The 20,745-nt window shown below is 38.5% G+C and overlaps 1 protein-coding gene across 3 annotated transcripts in view; it reads left to right on the top strand.

Annotated features, from left to right (window-relative positions):
- Positions 1-20,745, top strand: part of WWC2 (WW and C2 domain containing 2) — a 95,628-nt gene that overhangs the window by 50,919 nt on the left and 23,964 nt on the right. For all 3 annotated transcript variants that reach the window (XM_048304745.1, XM_048304746.1, XM_048304747.1), the window contains 7 exons: positions 3,595-3,674; positions 6,818-6,947; positions 7,621-7,767; positions 8,770-8,843; positions 11,919-12,161; positions 16,923-17,012; positions 17,941-18,548. In XM_048304745.1, the coding sequence (XP_048160702.1) occupies positions 3,595-3,674; positions 6,818-6,947; positions 7,621-7,767; positions 8,770-8,843; positions 11,919-12,161; positions 16,923-17,012; positions 17,941-18,548 (1,372 nt within the window). The remainder of the gene's footprint in view (positions 1-3,594; positions 3,675-6,817; positions 6,948-7,620; positions 7,768-8,769; positions 8,844-11,918; positions 12,162-16,922; positions 17,013-17,940; positions 18,549-20,745) is intronic.

The following is a 20,745-nucleotide window of genomic DNA, read 5'->3' as shown; positions in this document are numbered from 1 at the left end:
TGTGGATGTTGCCCTCCTGACTACTTCTTCTTCTTCTGTTCATCCTTACCAATCTCAATTTGTAGTGCCTTATCCATTAAGGCAGAGGGATGGTGGTTAGTGAGGGGAATAACTGCTGGAGGTGGGAAGAGAAATTTTGAAAGCTTAGTAGAGAGAATCAAAAGCAGTAAGGACCTTTTCAGGAACAAGAAAGAAGAGACAAGGCAATAACCTCTTTCTAAAATGAGTGGAGGAATAACAGATGTTTCGTTTGGCAAGGCAATCACCAGTATATTTAGGAAATTAACAGTGTTGTTGAAGAACAAAACACATGATGAAATTTAAATACAGTCATCCACTTGGCAAAGAGGGGAAAATTCAGGCATGGTCCTGTGCTCACTTTTTCTCACTACCATTGACTGCAGATCTACAAATTGCTCACCAAGGAGAGAGTCAGATATGTTAATCACAGTAATTCACTTTTTGGAGGTGCTGTCCTCATTGTTTCTTGCAGTCAAGGAGCCTAATATCCTGCTGTTCCCAACACCTGATTTATTGGCATTGCAAAGTCCTGCATATGTGCCTAAAATAGGTGACCTCAATCTTGTCTGCAGAGTTTAGAAGGGTGCAGTCCAAGAGTATCTGTATCAGCATAAAGTGTGTGGTCATCCAAAGCCACTGGATATGAAAATTGAGATAAGAAAAAGTGGAACCCTGTGATGCTAGGGCTGGAAAGTGGTTGTCATGGAAGATGGCAAGAGAGGTATGGCTGTTATCATAGTTCACCCTTATTTGAATGTTTGAAGATGCTTGCTAGTATGCCAACTTTGGGCATTTTGCAGTATTTGCATGCATGGACTTAATGAGAAACAAAGTTAGTCATTAGTAAGCTGCTAGCCAGCTACTTAAATTTTGCACATTGTTAGAGCAGTTGTACTAAACCTGTTCCTCTGTCTCCCAGTATCTGAGGGTTATTGGCATCATCAGGTTAATGGTGGCTGGAGGGGGGAAACTCAGCATTCGAGGAAGGTCAGAATTGGCCTTCGGCCTTTTCCTTGTTAGCTGTGTGTAACATATGTGTAACATAGCCTTCTGGGTACATGAACTTCCTATTGTGCAATAGGTTGTGGAGAAAATATGACAGAAATCAGACAGCTGTTAAATAAAATGAGCAGGAAAGAAATATTTTTCTCACCAGACTAAAACTGAGGGATCAGATCCTGCAGTAGACTTTGAGTGGGGCCATTTGGGGTCTTAATTAGTAATCAGTAAGATAACTCCAACAGCACAAAGCATATGTGATCCCAGTCAGTTTTACGCATATGCAGCAAGTGAGTAGGGAATGCACCTCTGTAAAATAACAAGGGCTGGAGGGGCTGGGGCGGGTGGCTGTGTTGTTCCATTAGTACTCGAGTGCTGGGAATAGCAAGGGCTTAGCACAGGAGCCCGCTTGAAGATGCGCTTAGGAGCAGGAAAGAGAGATCTGTCAAGTGACTGAAGATGATGTGCAGAAGCAGTAGGAAGGGGGTGAATGTTAAAACAAGTGAAGAGTTGTGAAAAAGCAGGAATTATATGAAAGTTTTGAAGGAGAAGACAAGGAGCCTAAGAATAGTTTAATGCAGGGATGATGCAGTAAACACAGAGGCTATATTATGATGTAGGTCACATCCTTCTAGGATAATGCACCCAACTCACATTTCTTCATAATGAAATGATGATGAAGTACAGCAGAGGACACTCAGAAGATGATCTTGAGGAAAAATGTAAGAGTTTCTGAGAGATCCAGTCCTCTAAGTCGAAATCAAATGTGCCTTCTGCTATTAATATAAATGCATGTTTCTGATTTTGAAAGGAAAAGGTTTAGCCATTCTGTATTTTTCAGAAAAATTTGGACTTGTTTAGCCATTCTGTATTTTTCAGAAAACTTTTTTTTCATACTTTACACATCACTTTAGGTGGAACATAGAGGTGGTATCTGTTCATTTTCCTTAACCTTGATCAGAACACATGAGAAATTATTCTTGGAGTTTTCATACTAGTCAAGGAGAAAATAGCTAAGGAGCACTGAATGTATACTTAGAGAAATTATCTATTTGTCACGCTAACTGTTCAGTATTGTCAAAATAAAAACAGTTTTCTGTCAAGTAAAGCAGCTAGTGATGATAGTATGATAGTTTCCAAAAGCCTGAACCTAACCCCTCATCCAGAGAACAGATTTGCTTTCAAGAAAATGGAGATTAAAAGGATTTTCTTTCTGTCACAGAAAATACATTAGCCAGAAACTGCAAGCTGGAATGTCTAAGTATCATTCACAAACCCTTACAAAGACCATGTAAATCACTAGTTATTTTAGAAATTTTAAACATTTTAAGTCTCTTGGAAAGCTGCAGCGGCTGCTGATGCTGAGTGCTTTTAGTCACCTGGCATGCTGGGAATTGTACTTTTTTTTAAATTATTTTTTAAAAAATATTTTTATTTGAAGAATATCAGCAAGTAGGAAGTCTAGGGGGATTTGTATACAAAATATCTTGGATATATATTCTGAAATTAATTTCAGTTAAAGTGGTCTAAATTCTTGATATTAATATAATACATTTTTCAAGAGTTGAATATCTGAGGAGCTTATAAAAACAAGCAAGAATTTTACAGAGGTAGGTGACAGCAGTGAACTTTTAGCTTTTTCTTTTTTCACCTCAATGACTGGAAAATTAGAAAGCCTAACAATATCTGGTTAGTATGTGGTGTACAAATGAGCTAGCTGTAGACGTATAAATACCAAAATATTGGACTCCACACTTCATGGAGGCATTTGTCTCTGTGGGTATGCTGATGATTAATTTGTGTTCAAGTACATTCATTTTTAGGTGGTTCCTAAAACTTTGTTTCATACATTTGGGAAATATGACATTAAAAATTAAATGGAGGATTTTTAAATTTAATCTTGATTAATAAATATTTTGTAGTGTGCTCATATCTGCTGACATCTGAAATAGGAATATTAAGGTTAAGAAGCAATTGACTATTCAAATTGAGGGAAAGTAGGGAATATTTTCCGAAGACATTTTTATTAAATAGACACATATATTTGTGATTTGAATGTCTTTTGTGATTGTTGTCTTTGGATTAAATGATTGTGTATTATGTATTTAGGGACCCAGTGTCTGTAAAGCTTTCTAAGAAAGGATGATTCTTAGAGAAAAAAAGAGTCCATTTTGTCTTTTACAGTGCAAATGACTGAAGAGCTTCCAGGAATTAAAAAGTGAAAATATAATAAGACTAAAAGTAAACAGGCATGTCCTCGTAGGACAGTTGGAATGCATGCTTAACAAGTGAGAAGTAAATTACTTGTTAAAGTTCTCTCAGGTTTAATAACACAGTGTGGTATCAATACAAATAAGGAATGTGATTTAATCTGCTTGTGTCCCTTTAATACTAAAGCATGTTGCCCATAGACATCAGGAAGTGAACAGATCCTCTTTTTTTTTAATGTGTGTCAGTAGAGCAATTTACTCTTTTTCTCTCATCTGATGTAGAGCATACATTAATTGTTCAAAGCCATGTGTTACATCGTTTAACAAGAGCATCTTTCTAACTCTTGCTTTGATTTAACACAAGGTTAAGAAGCTGAAGAGGGAACTCTCTCAGATGAAGCAAGAGCTGCTGTACAAGGAGCAGGGCTTTGAAACACTGCAACAGTGAGTAAATGAAAATAGTAGAAACTGACTTAATACAGTCACCTGATTTCTTTTCTTTGGCATGGAATTGCATCTGTTGTATCTGAGAGAATTACTGTGGCAGAAAAGGAGAATGTAGTAACTCTGTTGTAGTTAGGAGACAGGAAATCTGTAGACATGGCAACCCCTTTGTGCAAGTGTTAACATGAGAAATTTGTCTCCCCTCTAATTTTTTTTTCCATGGGGTAGCTTGTGCTGCAAAGAGGCGGAAAGAAGGGCAGGGGTCAGGGGTCCCAAGGACAAAATTAGCTGCTTTGTGTGTCCAATTTAAATTTTTTTTTTAATTTTGAAAAGGTACTTAGGTCTTTCTTTCCTTCTTCCCCACCCATGAGCTCAAAAGAGAGCAAGAGAGAAAGGTGCTGTTCTTGGAGGTATGAATAGTACACAACACTGCAGGGTTGGAAATTAGTCACAATTTGAGGATTAGAGGCCTGACTTTCTTTGTTCCAGTTGCTGGGATGCCTGGTGTCCAAAGGGCTGATGCTGAACCGGGTGAGCTTTCTGGGTATTTATCCAGTTAGATTACTAGCAAATGAACTTTTTTCAGTCTGAGAACTCCCTGCTGCTCCTGCCTTACAAAATTAGGCCTAAAATATTAAACATTACTGGAATTGTCACCATAAAGAACATGCTGCGCAGGAAACCTTGCTAACAAGTGTGTTTTCTTTGACTAATGTGAAGAGAAATTAATTAATGCTAGCTGTTTTCCACATTGTGGTGTGTACCCATACATTAAGGATACATTTCCACAGTAAAATGCTGAGCTGTTTGCTCTTAGTGCACTAGTTCCAGCAGCAGAAGCAATGTTGCAGCATTAGTGTAATGTTGTCTGGATACATTTACCCTTTTCCTCAGGACCTCCTGTGTTCGGCAGGATGCTGTCAGATAAGCAATAATCTCTGTCCTGGAGAGCTTGCAGAACATATACGGAGAATGGACAAAAGGTGGGAAAAGTCCAGGTAGAGACTAAATGAGGAGTAGTTACTTGCAAAGGATGACACAGCATCTATGTTTGGAGCTAAGAGATTGGAGTTCAGTTCCCAGTTATAACCAAGATATCTTGTAGGACATTGCCTGTGTATTCTGATAGATCAGTTCCATAAAACAGGCATTTTTTTTAACTGAGAGAAAGAAAATCTGGTCCAGGAGGTGACCAATTATCATTACAGACATATAAAAATAGAGGAAAAATGTGGGGGTTTGGTATGAAGAGCTTGAGGTCAACTGAGAACTGAAAATCCTCACCACATTAGGAAGATGCCAGTTAAGTCTCTATCCTCCTTCATTTTGACTAAAACAGAAATGTAAGATTTGTCTGTTATTTAAATGTATGAAGACCAGCAAGGATAGTTGATTGAATTTAACCATGAATCAGATCTCATTTGTAGTAAAATTTAGAAGAAGAAAGACATAATTGATTCTAAAGCTTAAGGTAATAAAAACTCGTGCTGCTGTCCCAGGATTAAAGGTTAGCCAGTCATGCTGGTTTTATTATATTAATTCAACAATGAAGTATTGTTTTAAAGCTGCTTGCTCACAAGCCATTTTGATAGGAATCCAAAGCATGTTTCAGAAACTGTCAACAGCATTCCACAGAAACACAATGGACGTTTGTTTTTAAAATTCAGTCAGCCACTTTCAAACAGTACTAATCCCATTAATTTAAAACAGGATGATGGAATATCTTACATATCAGGGATCCTTCTTGTCTGTCTTAATTGCATACAGAATAAAGCAGTTGCAATTTGAATGTGGCATGTCATATTACTAGACAGCATGTGGTGTGTTACCCAACTGTTCATTCATGATCCCAACTGTTGGTGTATCCTGTACCTATTTGATTTTGGCAACCTGGTAAGTTACCAAAAATTGTGAATTGTCAGACAGTAAGTGCCTACCTATGAAAGAGTTTGAGGAACTTTCAAGCTGAAACAAATATATCCTTGAATAGGAATGATTTGCAAGTCACAGAGGTAATTAATTTCCTTACACAAGTGCAATTTAGTTTGTACGAAAACTGGAATGTAGAGAAAGGAGAACAGACATGCTCACAGCTTTACAGACTACTTTAGAACTTTGATGTTTTTGTGGCCAAAACTTGGAGAAAAATAGAATACAATTACAGGTGTTTTGTGCAAGTTGCTGTTCTTGCAGGGGATGCTTGTGATCACTTCTGATCTGTTCATTCCTCACTCACAAGGTTGTTAACTTCCAGCAAAGATGATGGATGATGACAAAAAACAGAAAACCAATTGTATTATAGAAGAATTTATTCTCTACTAAATGCTTGACTTTTGTCAGGGTGTCGGTTGGTTTTCATTTTTGAAGCACAGCTGCAGTCACTTCCATGATGCTATGAAATATTCAGTTAAATTAGAGACCAGAGAAATGTGTTTACAAACTGTAGTTCTTGAGGGAAATATGGAAATACTGAAATGAATCATTTTTTTATCTCCAAGTTTAGGGGAGCGTTGTTTTACTATTTTCAAGTTGCAGTTTCTAAAATCACTGGTAGTTCAGGAATTTAATGAATCGTCCAATCTATGACATATGGTATTAATTATCCAGAGATTTTGTGAATAAAGAGAGCCTGGTGGCTGGCTGAGCAGAACAGCTGTTCCAGACGGTTAATGCCCAGGATTAGGGCAAACTAGAGGGAAGCTGAGACAAGAATGGTGCTGGTTATGTTTCTGCTCAGAAAGGCTGATTAGTACTAAGAAGCCTGCCTATCTGCCTGTGTCCCAGTGTGGGTTTGGGTGGAAGGATACTACTTGTAATAAATTCTGCTTCTGTAAAGAGCACAAACAGTTATTAGTATGAAAGGTGTACCCAAAAGCTGCTTCTGTGCTGCAGAGTGTTACGGTGGGAATGGGAATTTTGACAGTATTGTCAGCAATAACTCTGTGCTCCTTGACATTTTTGCCAAGGATTAAGTTGTATTTGAACGGATATTTCAATGGCATTTTTCCTTTCCGTGTCCGTTGCAGCAAACGGTACCTCATCTCCTTCCCTTCTGTTCTCTAATTCTGCTTCTGCCTGAAGTAGAACAGCAGAGATATTAGTATGATTTTCTCTATCTGCTATTATATTCTCTCTTTCCACAGAATTGACCAAAAAATGTCTGGAGGCCAGAGCGGGTATGAACTGTGTGAGGCCAAAGCCATCCTGAAGGAACTGAAGTCCATCAGAAAGGCGATCAGTTCAGGCGAGAGAGAAAAACAAGATTTAATGAAGGTATTTTGATTGGTTAATGCAAGTTTTGTTGTGCATTTGTTTTAACATGACTCACTTCCCTGATGATAAATACTTTGCATTTTATACTTTCAAGGAATTCTCAAAATTCTTTGAGCCAAACTAGCATTAACATAAATTTTCAGATGCAGAAACTGAAGCCTGTGACATTCCTAGTTCAAAGAGCTGCTCTATGTTAGAGAATATAGATTTTTTTGGAACTTGTATGTAAGGTACAATGCACATGTTACCTCTAAAGCACAATTTAGAATATTAAGTGGACAAAATTGGTACATGCTGAAATGCCTGACCATTTTTTAAATCAATGAAAGTTTTCCTAATCTAAATTGTCCTATTTCCATTGCTGAAAGCAGATTTCTTTTTTTTTTTTTTAATCAGCAAAATACATAATTGGTTGGCAATTTAAAAAACACAAACAAAGTCCCAAAACAGACACAAACCCAAATGAGCAGCTTTTACATTCTTACAGGTGTTGGTCACCCTTAGTGTCACCTACCAATGGCTTGATTAAAAGGATGCGTTGCTTAATATGAAATAAACCCAGAATTTTTGTAGTGGAGTCTTTTATGTAAATATATTTTGGAGATAAACTGGTATAAACATGGTAAAGAGCAAAGGAACTTTAATGCTACTTCCTTCTTTAATTCCTGGACAGAGTCTTGCAAAGCTGAGGGAAAAATTCAGTATTGATCAAACCACTGAAACATCTGAACCAGACTTGAGTTCCAGTTCTGTAAACTCCCAGCTGTGTTTTCCCAGACAAACTCTGGATACAGGGTCTCAGACGGACATTTCTGGTGAGGTGAGCTTTTTTCCATTTTGTCTAGTGTAAAGAAAAATTGAAGCAGAATGCTACAGTTAATGGAATAGGAATCAAATGGCTGTTCACTGTTGCAGATAGGATATATATGTATATTTGTTTCACAGAATTACTTAGAGTCACTCACACTAGAATTGCTTTTCTGATTTTTTGCCCTTGAATTTTAAGTCAAGATTCAGATGAACTTTATACATTTGTCATGAAGCATTTATGACAATCTGATTCAGTCAAATAGTTCCAGTACAGTGAAGATCAGAAGTGGATAGTATTTTTTTTTATCTGTCTATAGGATATGTTTCACCTTACAGACCTAATTAAATATTAAGATTTTTTTTTTTTAATTTTCAGGAGAAAAGATATCAGAATTTAAATGCACAATTTCATTTCACACAGATGAAAAACTGTTTGTGGAACTACTTTTTCAGTGATTTAGTATAACCTTGTTTCACTGATGATATATTTTACATACAGAAGGCTGTTTAATTTTGATACCACCTTTGAAGTTCTGCAAGCTAAGTTTGTAAGAAAGACAGTGTACAAGGTTTTCCAGACAAAGAGCTTGTCTATGTTTTGTAACAAATTTATTAAAGTCTAACTTAGAAATGCTCTGACATAGTTCTAAATTCTGAGTTCAACAGAATTCATAGTAGGAGATCAGAATTTTTGGTGCACTCACTGCAAGAATTCTTTGAAAATGCTCTGGCTTTACTGTGATGGAATATGGGCAATTGGTGGTACAGTAGTTAAAAATATATGAAATGGCTCAGAAGAAAACAGCACTGTTTTGTACATCTGAGTAGATGAGATCTCAGCTAGGCATTTAACATCAAGTGGGGAGCTGGCTGCAGGGGTGTGGGGGGGGTAATTTTATTTTTCTTTAAACTGTAATTTTTCTAGCCTCTGCCTAGGTTTTGTTGGTTCGTTTAAAAGCTTTGCACAGTAACGAGCCTATTTGTTTTGTTTGGTTGGTTTTTCCCTCAACAGATTGGAGCAAGAAGTAGATCGAATTTAGCAGAGAAGGTCAGACTCAGTCTGCAGTACGAAGAGGCCAAGCGAAGGTAACGGGGTCAGTGGGAGCGTGCGGCCACAGCGCGGGGCCGGCAGTGCCCGCTGGCCGCGGGGCCGGCAGTGCCCGCTGGCCGCGGGGCCGGCAGTGCCCGCTGGCCGCGGCTCCAACGCCGTGCTCGCAGCGACATCCAGCGGGCGGCACTGCCGCGCGCCCTTCCGGGGGCTGCCGCGCTCGGGAACGCTGCGGCTGTTCCTTAGTGCTAAACTGGATATGTAAAGAAACAGAATTAAAACCGTGACAAATTACTGGCAGTTCCAGGATTAAGGGACTAGAATGAGCTGGCTTTGTGATGAAAGCAGTCGCCAGGTTATTTATGTCCATTATATCCTTCTTCGGGATCATCATTTCACTTTACAGTACCACTGAAGGCTTGTCAGTTTTAGAGCTGCTTCAGACTTCCAGTGCAGATTTAGTTGGCTTAATTATTTCTTTTTTCCCCTGAGACTTCAGATAATTTAAAAACTTGCTATCACTATGGGTTGGCTTCTTTTTTGTTAGTTTAACATGAGGAGTAAAGAAGTCAGGAACTGCTCCACTGATGAATGTGGAGTGCCTTTCAAATAAAGTTCTGTGGTGCTTGCCCATGAAAGTGGTGCCATCCTGATGAATTGCCACAGCACTGAAAAATGGGCATCAGAAAGCAGAACATTCAGAGTTCAGTTGGCATCTTCTGGTGTCCCAGAAGTGCTGCATAATACTGGGACAAGATTTACTATTGGGATAGCTCTCTTGTGTGGTAATATTTTCTGATACTTGTCGCCAAACTAATTGTCAGCTATTCAGAAGCGTTATTGTTTTTGTTGTGGAGGTTCTTTGTAACTTAAGGGAAATAGAAATCTAAGCATTATTCCACACCCAAAGTTTTGGGTATTTTTACTATGAAGAACTGAACAAAGCAATAAAATAAAAAAATAGTGGTTTTCCCCAGATGAAAACTGTGCCTAAAATGCCATTTGATCTGGGATATAAATATTATTTCAGTAGGAAAACTGTGGCATGATCATTTAGAAAACTACAAAAATAAATTTGCAACTTATAAGTACCAAGTAACAGCACAGTTGTTTTTAGGTTTTAAAGGCAGGAGCCTGCACAACTATTTTTTTGCCTGATTTCAAATGTATACTTCCTCATACAGAGTAGTAGCTACCATCCTTACCAGTAACAACAGTAATCCTTTATATCCTCATCATGGATCATAAAACCTTATTGTATAATCAATGCAGTCATCAAAGAACACCAAGGCTATTGTGTTTGTTCAATATTGAACATGCATGATTTTGGCTCACAATCATCATGTACATAACGTTCACTTTCGGATGGTCATTTAGATGCAGGTAGATGGCATTGTTTCTCAGGCACAATTGATCCAAAACCTGATTACCCTCTCTTATGACTGTGTCTTGATACCAAGAAGTCCCAGCATTGCATTTTATCTTTCTTTTGTAGGAACAAAAAACCTCCTTGAAGTAAGTCAGTTTGCCACTTCTGTCTTGGGGGAGGGGGAAGAGAGAAAAAAGGAGAAACAGTACAGTGCTCAGAGTATGGAGTACTGTAGCACAGGATCTTTCTTTCTCACAAATTACTTAGCCAAGAACATGGGTCGAAATTTCAGTGTGTGTAACTTGGAATAATGAAGATACATACCAGTTTGCACATAAAGCTCAGTACCTAATTACACCCCTCCCCCAAGTATTGTGGTCACTGTAACCATCTCTGTAATTTAGTAAGTGTTGACCTTCTTTTCTGAAATAGTAAACGTGCAAGTTCTCAATTATTTTGTGGTAAAATAGCTAAGATAAAGAGGATCTTGTAAGTGAACTTCTCTAATTGAAAATTACCAGATAATTTTGTGCATTGCAGATTTGACATTGCTTAGCCAGCAGAATGTCTTGAAGAGGTGGAGTGTTCATAACTGCGCTGAATTCAGTTGCAATTGTTATTCAAAAGGATCTGATACAGCATGCTGACAAGCCTATCCTGATGTGGTGAAGATCTGGCTAATATTCCTTTTTGGCCTGTTGTGGCACCCCACTCTTAAGGTGGACCTTAAGAGCACCCAAGATTCATAGATGCCCATGGTCAAAAAGGAATTACAAAAGTCAGAGAGTCTGCAAAAACTTACCTATTCTATTAGTTTATTATTAACACTTATACTAGTAAATTATACACACTTCATGGAAATTGGGATATTAGTCCCTGACCTCTGAGTATAAACAAGTGGTGATGGATTTTGAATAGGGGGTAGAATGAAATTGGAGAGGGAGAGAAAGGAAGGAAACAAACAAAGAAAACAAACACCACCAGTTCTGGCTCCAGCATCAATCCATCTCATGGGGTGTCCCAGGTCCTGGGGCACCTGTGGGGGTATCTGTTTATAACCAAGCTTTTCTTGCCCTGGAGGTATGTTTCTCACTTTCTATGCAAGTTAGTTATCACTAGCAGTCTGTTGTTCCAGACTCTTCTGGAAATGGGTTGAGGGCTTCAGGGCCTTTGGTGGTCTTGATCCCCCACTACTGCCATGGGAACAGCAGTTGCACAAACTCAAACTGGTGAGTTCATCTCTCTTTTCTTTAGATAGCTGCTGTTGCATTGCCTTTTTTTCAATTGCATAGAAGAGCAATGCTTTTGTCTTAAGATTTGCTGAAGTGAGCACCTTGCTATGGTGCACATTCTTTCACCATGGTCGTGTCTGTTTCTGAGGAGCCATCGGCCTCCCACAGCGTAGGAGAAATCCATCATACTCATGAATGAGTAAAGCATGGTGCCACTGCTATGTTACCAGACAGATTTCTTTTAATAAAGCTTTTAATAAACATTGTGACTTCTACTTGAACTGGAATAGGAGCAACTAATTTTTAATGCATATGCATATTGCTGCTGGCCTCAATATGTGGCCTGATTCTCTGGCATAGCCTGCATTCTTGGGAAGCAAAACTAAAAGTAGGGCCTTGAGTATAAAATGTTGTTATAGCCTGATATCTTTCAAAATACTGTATCACTTCTCTCTTTCCTGGGCTTTGTGTGCTGTGCTGGACTCAGGCAAATCTGCTTTGTTTTATTTTAGCATGGCTAATTTGAAGATTGAACTCGCTAAGCTAGATAGTGAAGCCTGGCCTGCAGCACTGGATGTGGAAAAGGAAAAACTGATGTTAATCAATGAAAAAGAAGAGCTTTTAAAGGAGCTCCAGTTTATTACACCACGCAAACGTACTCAAGATGAGCTAGAGCAGCTAGAAGCAGAAAGGAAGAGGCTTGAGGAAGAGCTGGTGTCTGTGAAAAACACACCCAGTCAAGCACTTGCTGAAAGGTAAGGGGTTGCCTTTTGCTAATATTAAATGCTGCTTTCTGCAATCTAACCTTTGTACTCATTGCAGACCCTGAACTATGCCATGATGGGCTGTTTTCCTTCAGTGACTGTTCTATGTAGATCTTAATTAAATTTGTTATTAGCCCAGTGGGCAGAAAAACAAAGAAGTCTTCAATACTGTGAGAGAATATGAACACCCTGTATGTGCTCTGCAGTATCAGTTGCTCTGCGCTTGTTACCAGCATGAAAATGCCTGTGACAGATGTTAAATAACTGAGGAATGTCAACATACCAGCGGGAAGGCAATACATCATTCACTCATTTCTGATAATAGCTGCAAACTGTTTGAACTCAGGTTACAAAGATTATCTCGATCATTGCAACAACTGAAGCCTTTCATTGTGAGTTTTATTACAAGCAAAAATGCAACCAAAAGGGGAAAAAAACCCAAAAAAGTTGAGATGAGAAGCATAATTGCTGCAAAACTTTTCTAGCTTGCTGCTACCTAACTAGTAAGTGAAGCTAGTCTCACAATAAATTGTTTTCAGCCATATTCAGAGTTTGAGAAAATCAAAGCTGACTGTCACAAAAGGACTTTTCATCAGCTCTAAGTGGAAATAAATTTAAGGGCACCTCTAGCCCACATAAAATGCAATAAACACAGAATGTCCTTGTGTGTATCAGTATGGCATGCCTTACTGAAGTAATACAATTGGCATTGTGTGGCTTTCTTACTTCCCTTTACTGGGAAACACCTGCTGTTGCTCCAGGGTGCTGTATTGCAAAATTCCTGTTATAGCATTAGAAGCTGAGTCCTAAATTGTAGCTGAGTAACAAGGAAGATTTTTTTGTTTACAAAGTACAAATGTGTGTATTAGGCAAGATTTTTCTTAACATGTCTACACTTTATAATAGCTTAAACTACATTATATTAATAATCCAAATATGTTTTAGAAAAGGGAACTATATTTTTACAGGAGAAGCTACCTGTCTGTGGTAGTAGTACCTAAAGTACCATGGATCTGTTGCTCTCTGACTTCCCATTAATAAATGGTGAATAAGGGGTCAATAATAAAATCACAGTCACAGATAAGTATTTTGAATCTAAGATTTTGATAATATGCTGTTGTATAGCTAAATCTTGGCTCAAGCCATAAATAGGTAGCTGGTGTTTGAATCTTGTGGTTTGGATTTGCTTTAGTGCCAGAGAAAGTTCTGTGCCTGACTGTGTTCTCATACATGTCAGATGCCAAACATGGAGTACCAAGGACAAGTAAAATTGTCCCCCATTGTGAATTTTCCATGTATAGTGACAGAATGAGTTGTTAGAGCTTCCTTTTTTTCCCTCTCTTTTCCTCAAACTTTTTTCCTTTGGTTTTTAATCCTGAAAATGTGGTTTAGGCTTTTTTTCCCTGAGGTTAATGTAAGATATGTTGAGCACTGCTGGTTGAGGTAGCACTTACGGTGGGTTCTGGTTTGTTTTTTTGTTATTCCAGTGAATGTCCAGTGAATTTCTAGCTTCAACTGTTAATATTAAAACTGTCTCCTTTGGTGACTTCAGGGCACATTAATTTTTTCACACCGGGCTATTTTGAGGATTATTTCTGGTTTGTCTAATATAAACATAAAGTAAATCTTCATTTTCAGAAGGATTCACATGATGAAAGTTTTTCTGAAATGTTAATTTAAAAAAAATACATTTAATTGTTTCAGATCAATCAGCAGTGTTCTGTTTCTTGGAGATGAGGGAGATTTTCCTCTCCATTATCAGTGGAGGAGCCGTGCCATCTTCAGAATATTGTACTATTGTTGCATTACCATTTTCTTCTATGAGGTTTCTTGAGTGCCTTCAGTTTGCAGTGTTTTCATAGGAACTGATAAAGAAGCAGCAGCATAAGAAGCTGTGGATTGTGCCAGAACTTAACATGATGAGGGTTCTTTCATTTGGTTTAGTGGTTTGGGGTTTTTTTATATCTAAAGGGAAAAGAAACAGGAGACATGCTCTGACTTAAAACAAAAACATTATAGCATAGCCCCGGGTTATTTTGGAGCAGGATGCTGAAATTGCCAGTGGTAGATGTACATGGATTCAATTTACAGAAGGAGGGTGTAGATCATAACATATCACCTTCAAAAAGGCAGAGACAGGGCATACTCTGACTGCTTTAAGAAGCCTTAAAGCAACTGTGTAGTAATAACTGGATTGTGGGACTGTTGAGAACTACTTGGTACTTTCTTGCCTCTGAGTTCCTGTCAGGGAGATTCCATTATTGCTTTAATCCTTGGCAGTATCTCCCAAGTAAACACAGTCATTTGAACAGGTCCATGCTTTAAGTACTTGCTTGTGCTGTTGCCTGCAAAACTGGCACCTGCTCTTGTGCCTGTCACAAATGAATGTGTCCATATAAGTTTGCATTGAAAGGTGAGGTATGTGCACTTTTTAATGTATCTTCTTTAAAGATTCTCTGCTCTTCTCAGCAATGTTACAATTTAAGATCAAGAGAGAAAGATGTCTCACTAACCTGAAGTCCCTTCTGCAGTGAGTAATAGGTTAATTTAAATAGAAGGGGTGCAAACAGGAGAGACTGAGAGAGGCCAGTGTCAGAATAGATAACACAGTGGTTGTTTAGGTGTTTACACAGGGTTTTTTGGATATTAAAGTTCCTGCTTATGCTATAAAGAGGTAAGGTTCGTTATCTTAAAGTTTTGGCTATGGAGTTGTTGGTCTTTTTTCCATTTGGCCTGGTGTAGAATGAAAGAACTTTCTCTGAATCTCAATTTGTTGTGAGATAATGAAATGACTTACTGCATTTCTTTGAACTTCCACAAATGATTTCATCACCCAGCTTGTGTTTGTGATTTGTGACTAACATCTTTCTGACGTTAGCCTACAAGTATTAACACTTGTATTTAATTACTAGTACATCAAATTACTTCCAGGAAAGAATTTTTTTTCAGGTGCTAAATTATAAAGGATAAATTATATTTATCAACCTCCTTAAGATAGTAAAAGAAAATAAATGATTGTGCTTTTGAGGCAAAAACCAATGAAACATTTTAGTTCAATAGTACAAATTCAGTTGCTATAATGTCCCTCTTGAGGTGGCTGTAGATGTGTCTTTTGAAGACTTCAGTCAGAGAAATTCCTAAGCTTTTATTTCCTTTCTTGTCTTCTACCATTAGTAGTTGAACACAGAGCAATTTCTGTGCCTCTTCCTTGAGAAAAAAATGATAGTTCACTACTGAAAAGCCACAAAAGAGATACTGAAGAGCATTCTTGCTTGGGACAAGCAGGATAGATTAGGCTTTAAATTAAGACAGAAGGCATCAATAGATAGTAAAATGATAGGAAATAGTGTCTGATACTATAGATGAACATAATTCTTGGTGTGGAAACCAAGAATTCTTGTGTGTGTGTCTTCCTGAGCAAAGAATGAAAGACTGTGTATGCTTTTAACAGCCTTAGCAGGTATTGGCAGATGAACACATCACTGCAGTGTGAGAGCACATGTGGCGTGGGCAGTGGAGTGGAAGTCACACTCTCACTGACCTCGGGGTAACTTATTCACCTTTGCATAACCCAGATTTGCTCATTGAATGAGCATGGGTGTAAGCAAATGCTTTTCATACTTTGCTGAATCAGGGACTTAATGTCTTTTTACTGGTATCTGACATCCAAAGGGAGTGAATTCTGGGCACTCTTGAGTATCTCATTCAGTTAATTCACTTTGTGTAAGAAAACAGTGGTTGATGTTTCTTGTTTCTCAGTTGCTTGAGAACTTGTGACATGTATCAGTTGACTGAGCAAGGCCTAGAGGAGAATACAGTAATCCACAACTACAGGAAGATTTTAGCTGAATCCACGGAGAGAAAGCAATTTATTTAGTGTAAATGGAGTGATAAAAGGGAATTATAAGAGGGGAAAAAAATCACTCTAAAGGTTAGTGAATCATTTCTACTACCCAAGAGGAATAGGAGAGTTCCCTCTTTTGTGGCTTTAGAGCTGCGCTAGCTAACAAAGCAGGAGGCAATAAATCCTGCTTTCTCATAAAGGTGAACTTGATGATAAGCATTACAATGCTGTGTGGCTCTGAGGTGCTGACAAAGCTGTTGGGAATGTAGAAATCTTTACCAAGGACTCCTAAATATGGTCTATAGTCTCAGAACCTTTCACTGAATGCTGCTTTGATTTGCTGTGCTTTATCTCTATATAAAGATTCTGAAATTAAAGGGATTGCTTTGATTTTAAACTTCAAAATATCAAAACTAATACTGGTATTACTGGTATTAGTGTTCTTCTAGTTTGTTTGTTTGTTTTGGTGTTTTTTTCCTGGTTTTGTTGGTTGTTTTTTTTTTCCTGGAGCTATATTAAGTGAGGAGGCAGTCTGCAGCATGGCTTTTAAAAACTGTATGAGTGCAGACCTTATTATCCTGAAGTTGCAGCTATTTTCCCAGTGCTCATCAGTTACTCTTTTATTGGGTGCATGTTCCCCTTGGTACAGTGTGAATGTCCCAACCCTGTGCTTGCTTGTACACTCAGCAGGTTTGTTACAGTGCTTGGTATTCTGCAGGTAAAGTCACTCTGCTGAAGCAGTTGGGGGTTTTATGATCAGACTGAAAGCTAACACAGTATTTTGGATTTTAGTCACTGGCAACCTGATAAAAAAATGAGGGATCTTCACTTTGTTTCTTTTTTATCTATAAAATGTTCTAGCCTATTCTGTAATGCTTTCCTGAACTAATATGTACATCTCTTTGCAGATTAAAGCTGGAGGAGAGAAGAAAAGATTTGGTACAGAAACTTGAAGAAACTACAAAGTTAACTACCTGTTTGCATTCACAACTTAGGAGGTGAGACTGTACTGCATAATGTAGAACCTGTTTTGTAGTGGACCTGGATGTCTCAACTTCATTCTTAGGATTTTCTCTTAGCTGGAGGCTCAGCAAAATTTATTTAATATTTAACTAAGAAAATGCAAGTGTAATAGCTTCAAGTGTTTTGTTACCATGCAAACCTGGTGTACTTTTATAATTTCAGTAAATTTTCTAAGTTGATAGTTCTGTAACTATTCTGTAAACAACTTTTAAGTGTTTAGAAGGGCCTGCTTGAATTATTTTTCCTGACGTTTTTTCCCAGCAGTCCTCCAGAACCGAGACAGTGGCACTCACTTTCTCTGGCCTGGCAGGACTCCTTATCTCCTATTATTAACAGGACAAGAGTGCATGTTACAGCCTTTACCATAATTTATATAGTTGGATTTACTGTGCACATGGAGTGCCTGTTGCCATACAGATGGGAAGCAGTTCTGCTATAAGTTGTCTTCTATCTGGCTTATTTCCCAGGTGCTTGGGCAGGGGGTAGGCTGCATGAATTGCTCTAGAGGTAGCAACACTCCTGTGCTGCCAAAAGCTCCATCTTGGGGATCCTTGTGCTGTCACATTGACCACATGAGCACCCACATCAGAGTGGAGCAGGTTTCCAGTGGGATATAATAGCTGAGAAGGCTGCTGTTACTGCTGGACCAGTTTGTCAAATCTGCAGCCTTCTCCAGAAGAAAAGAGGCTTAGGCAGCTGGCCATAAGCTGGATAAGTTGCCCTGGTTGTGTGCAGGTTGGGCACACTGGTGCCAAGGTATGGGTGCTTAAAAAACATAATGCCCCAAGCAGCTTTCGGTTGTAATCTGTTGCAGGGCTGTTTCAGTCAAGCTTCCCTCTCTTTGTTCTGTTCTGTGCTGGTTTAGTTTAGTAACATCACTATGTGTTTGTGCTTTCTTTGCAGCCTCTCAGCTAGTACATTATCTGTGTCTTCAGGGAGCAGTTTGGGATCCCTGGCATCCAGCCGGGGATCTCTGAACACATCAAGCAGAGGATCACTAAACTCACTCAGCTCCACAGATCTCTACTATAACCAAGGCGATCAAATTGCAGATTTGGACTATCAGTACAAACTTGATTTCATATTGCAAGAAAAAACTGGTTACATTCCTTCGGGGCCTATCACTACCATTCATGAAAATGAAGTGGTCAGTTCCCATGAGAGACTGGGTTACAGTGACTCTCCTTCAGCTGCAGACCATCCCAAATTGACTGAACCTCCCAAATCTGTGACATCACTGTCTTCCAGATCCTCACTCTCCTCCTTGTCCCCCCCAGGCTCCCCTTTGGTTTTAGAAGCTGCATTTTCAGTGTCAGCTCAAAATTCCCCTCTGCATCACCTCACTACGGACTTTGAAGACTCTGACCTTTCAGGTGATTTTGCAGGCATTAGCTTCTGCGAGAACCAAATATTATTGGACTCTGAAGCCAGAGCAGGATCTCAGATTCCTACAGATGATAAAGATCTAAATGTTAGGCAGCCTCTGCCTTCTCTACATGAAGGAAGTTCAGGTAATTAAAAAAAAAAGTAATGTCAAATGTATATGTAACATGAAAATTAACAGCTGGCTCTTGAAATGAAGAGGTACCTTGTGTAACTGAAGAGTGTCTTGATCAGCATGCACTTGCCATCGTGGGCAGTCAGTAGTTCTGAGGGATGTTACCTAACTTCCAGTTTTGGCTGCAGAGAGCTGCAATCACCCTGATTCTGTCTACACTTTTCAATAGCTATTTTAGAAAGAAAGTTCATATATTAATCATGTATTAATCTGTCGTGAAAACAGTAACATAAAAACCTGAAGCTGGATTTTGAAAGCATGGAGGATGCATGGTGTTCCTAGATTCTGTCAGGATGTATGGATATAGAGCAAATACCCTCTGCTGTTTGTTTGATAACTTGAAATCAGATCCTTTGTTTCTCATTGAAGTGTAAGTTACAAACTGACGTCCTCAGTAAAAGAGACTTCTGGACTGAGAATTATGTGTGATGTGTATCTAATTATTTGAGCCTGCTATCACTGAAAGATCTGCAGTTCATTTTGAGTTGAGAAAGACAGGTGACTACATGCCATGTAAGTTACAGTGAGAGTTGCCCCATTTTTAACATGGATTTCACAGCTTTTAGCTTTTTATCCAAGTTAGAACAGAGGTCCTAAGCTAGTCTAGGGCTCCCCCTGCCATCTGTGGGTAACTCCCAAAAATTAGGGCATCTTGTCTCCTAAAGCATACTTCCCTTTAAGGAAGAAGGGATGAATGACTGTGAGTTATCAAGGTAACCTTAGTTACTAGTTAAGTTTAACTTTGAGGTGGCTGAATTAGGTGTGATGAATTCCACTTCTGGTCTGCAGCAAAAGCCATGCAACGTACTTAATCATCTCATACTGTCAAAACCTTTGGCAGAGCCAGAATTTCAAAAATCCCAGCTGTCAAGAATTGATGGCTTGTGCTCAGTCTTAGAGTGCTCGCTTTGCTGCCTTTTGTTGGGGCTGACAGTATGTTGTGCTCTCTCTGCACATTTATTTTTGCTAGTGTCATTCTGTGTCACTGTCTTCAAGTATGTTGCAAACCATTCATGTTTATGTTACACAGTGGCTCTGTTTTCTCAAGGAAGAACTGAGTGAGACACATTTCAGTAGTGCTGAGCACTGGCAGCCCTATTTGAAACCTGGTCAGTACCTGGCATTTCCAACTGTATTTCTGAGCTGGTAGGGAAGTAGCTAACTAAGGAATTTGGTGTTCTAGAATAAATATGGCCTAGCTCTTGAGCATTGTTCAGATTTGTTGCCAAGCTTGAACACTTGTGCTTGGAGTTTTCCAATTTTTAATAGGAGTACCTGGACATATTCATACAGTTATATATTTTAATGAGAAATTTGCTTTTATTTTTGTAATTCTCTCAAGGAATTGTTGTAACATCTGTTGTCTAATTAGATTAGCTTACTGCAGTACTGTAGTAATTTCAATGTTGGCCAGAGCAATGTGGCACCAGAAGAGAAAGGTATGGTATGTTTAGTACAAGCTGGGAGTCCCCACTCTACTTCACTGTGCAGAAAGAAAACAAGAAATTGACTGATGTCTTAATGGTCTGAACCTGTGAAATGCAATGTGAAAAAGCATGGAAGGGGAATTTTGGGGGGAGAGGGTCTTTTTGTCCTTTGTCTTTTCAGGATGCTGTAGCACAGTAGTTATTTTACTTTAGAGCCATATTGTAAAAGATTGAAACAATAATTATTTTTCCTGCCTGTATTTCAGCAGCATATCCTTTCCAAATTAACAACAATTTTCAGTCTGTTTTTGCAATCTGGCTGCTACTCACCTAGTCTGAGAAATGAATTCTAAATGCCTTGGAATTTGGGAGCACTTTGGGCTATGTGGAATCAGAACTTTTTTTTTTTTTTAAATTTATTTCTATATATCATTATTTTCAAAGGCATACTGTGGTTGTCTAACATTTTTTAACTTTTTGAGGACCTCTTATTCTGGATATTGTCGGGTTGCCTTTTAAGTCTATGTAAGTAGTTATTGTTTTAAAATGTAAATTCATCCTTTGATTCTTCATACTGATACTTCCTCATGTAGCGTCATATGCATAATACAAATTGTCTTTAAACCTGTATTAAGGCTGCCAAAACAAGTATTTGAATTTTGAATAGCCAGGTATTAACTAATTACACTTTAATACCTCTGATTTCCACAGTAAAATGGACCT

The sequence above is a fragment of the Corvus hawaiiensis genome, chromosome 5, assembly GCF_020740725.1.
Source record: "Corvus hawaiiensis isolate bCorHaw1 chromosome 5, bCorHaw1.pri.cur, whole genome shotgun sequence".
Taxonomy (NCBI): Eukaryota; Metazoa; Chordata; class Aves; order Passeriformes; family Corvidae; genus Corvus; species Corvus hawaiiensis.
The sequence above is the reverse complement of the archived record's forward strand: the minus strand, read 5'-3'. Positions and strand labels throughout refer to the sequence as shown.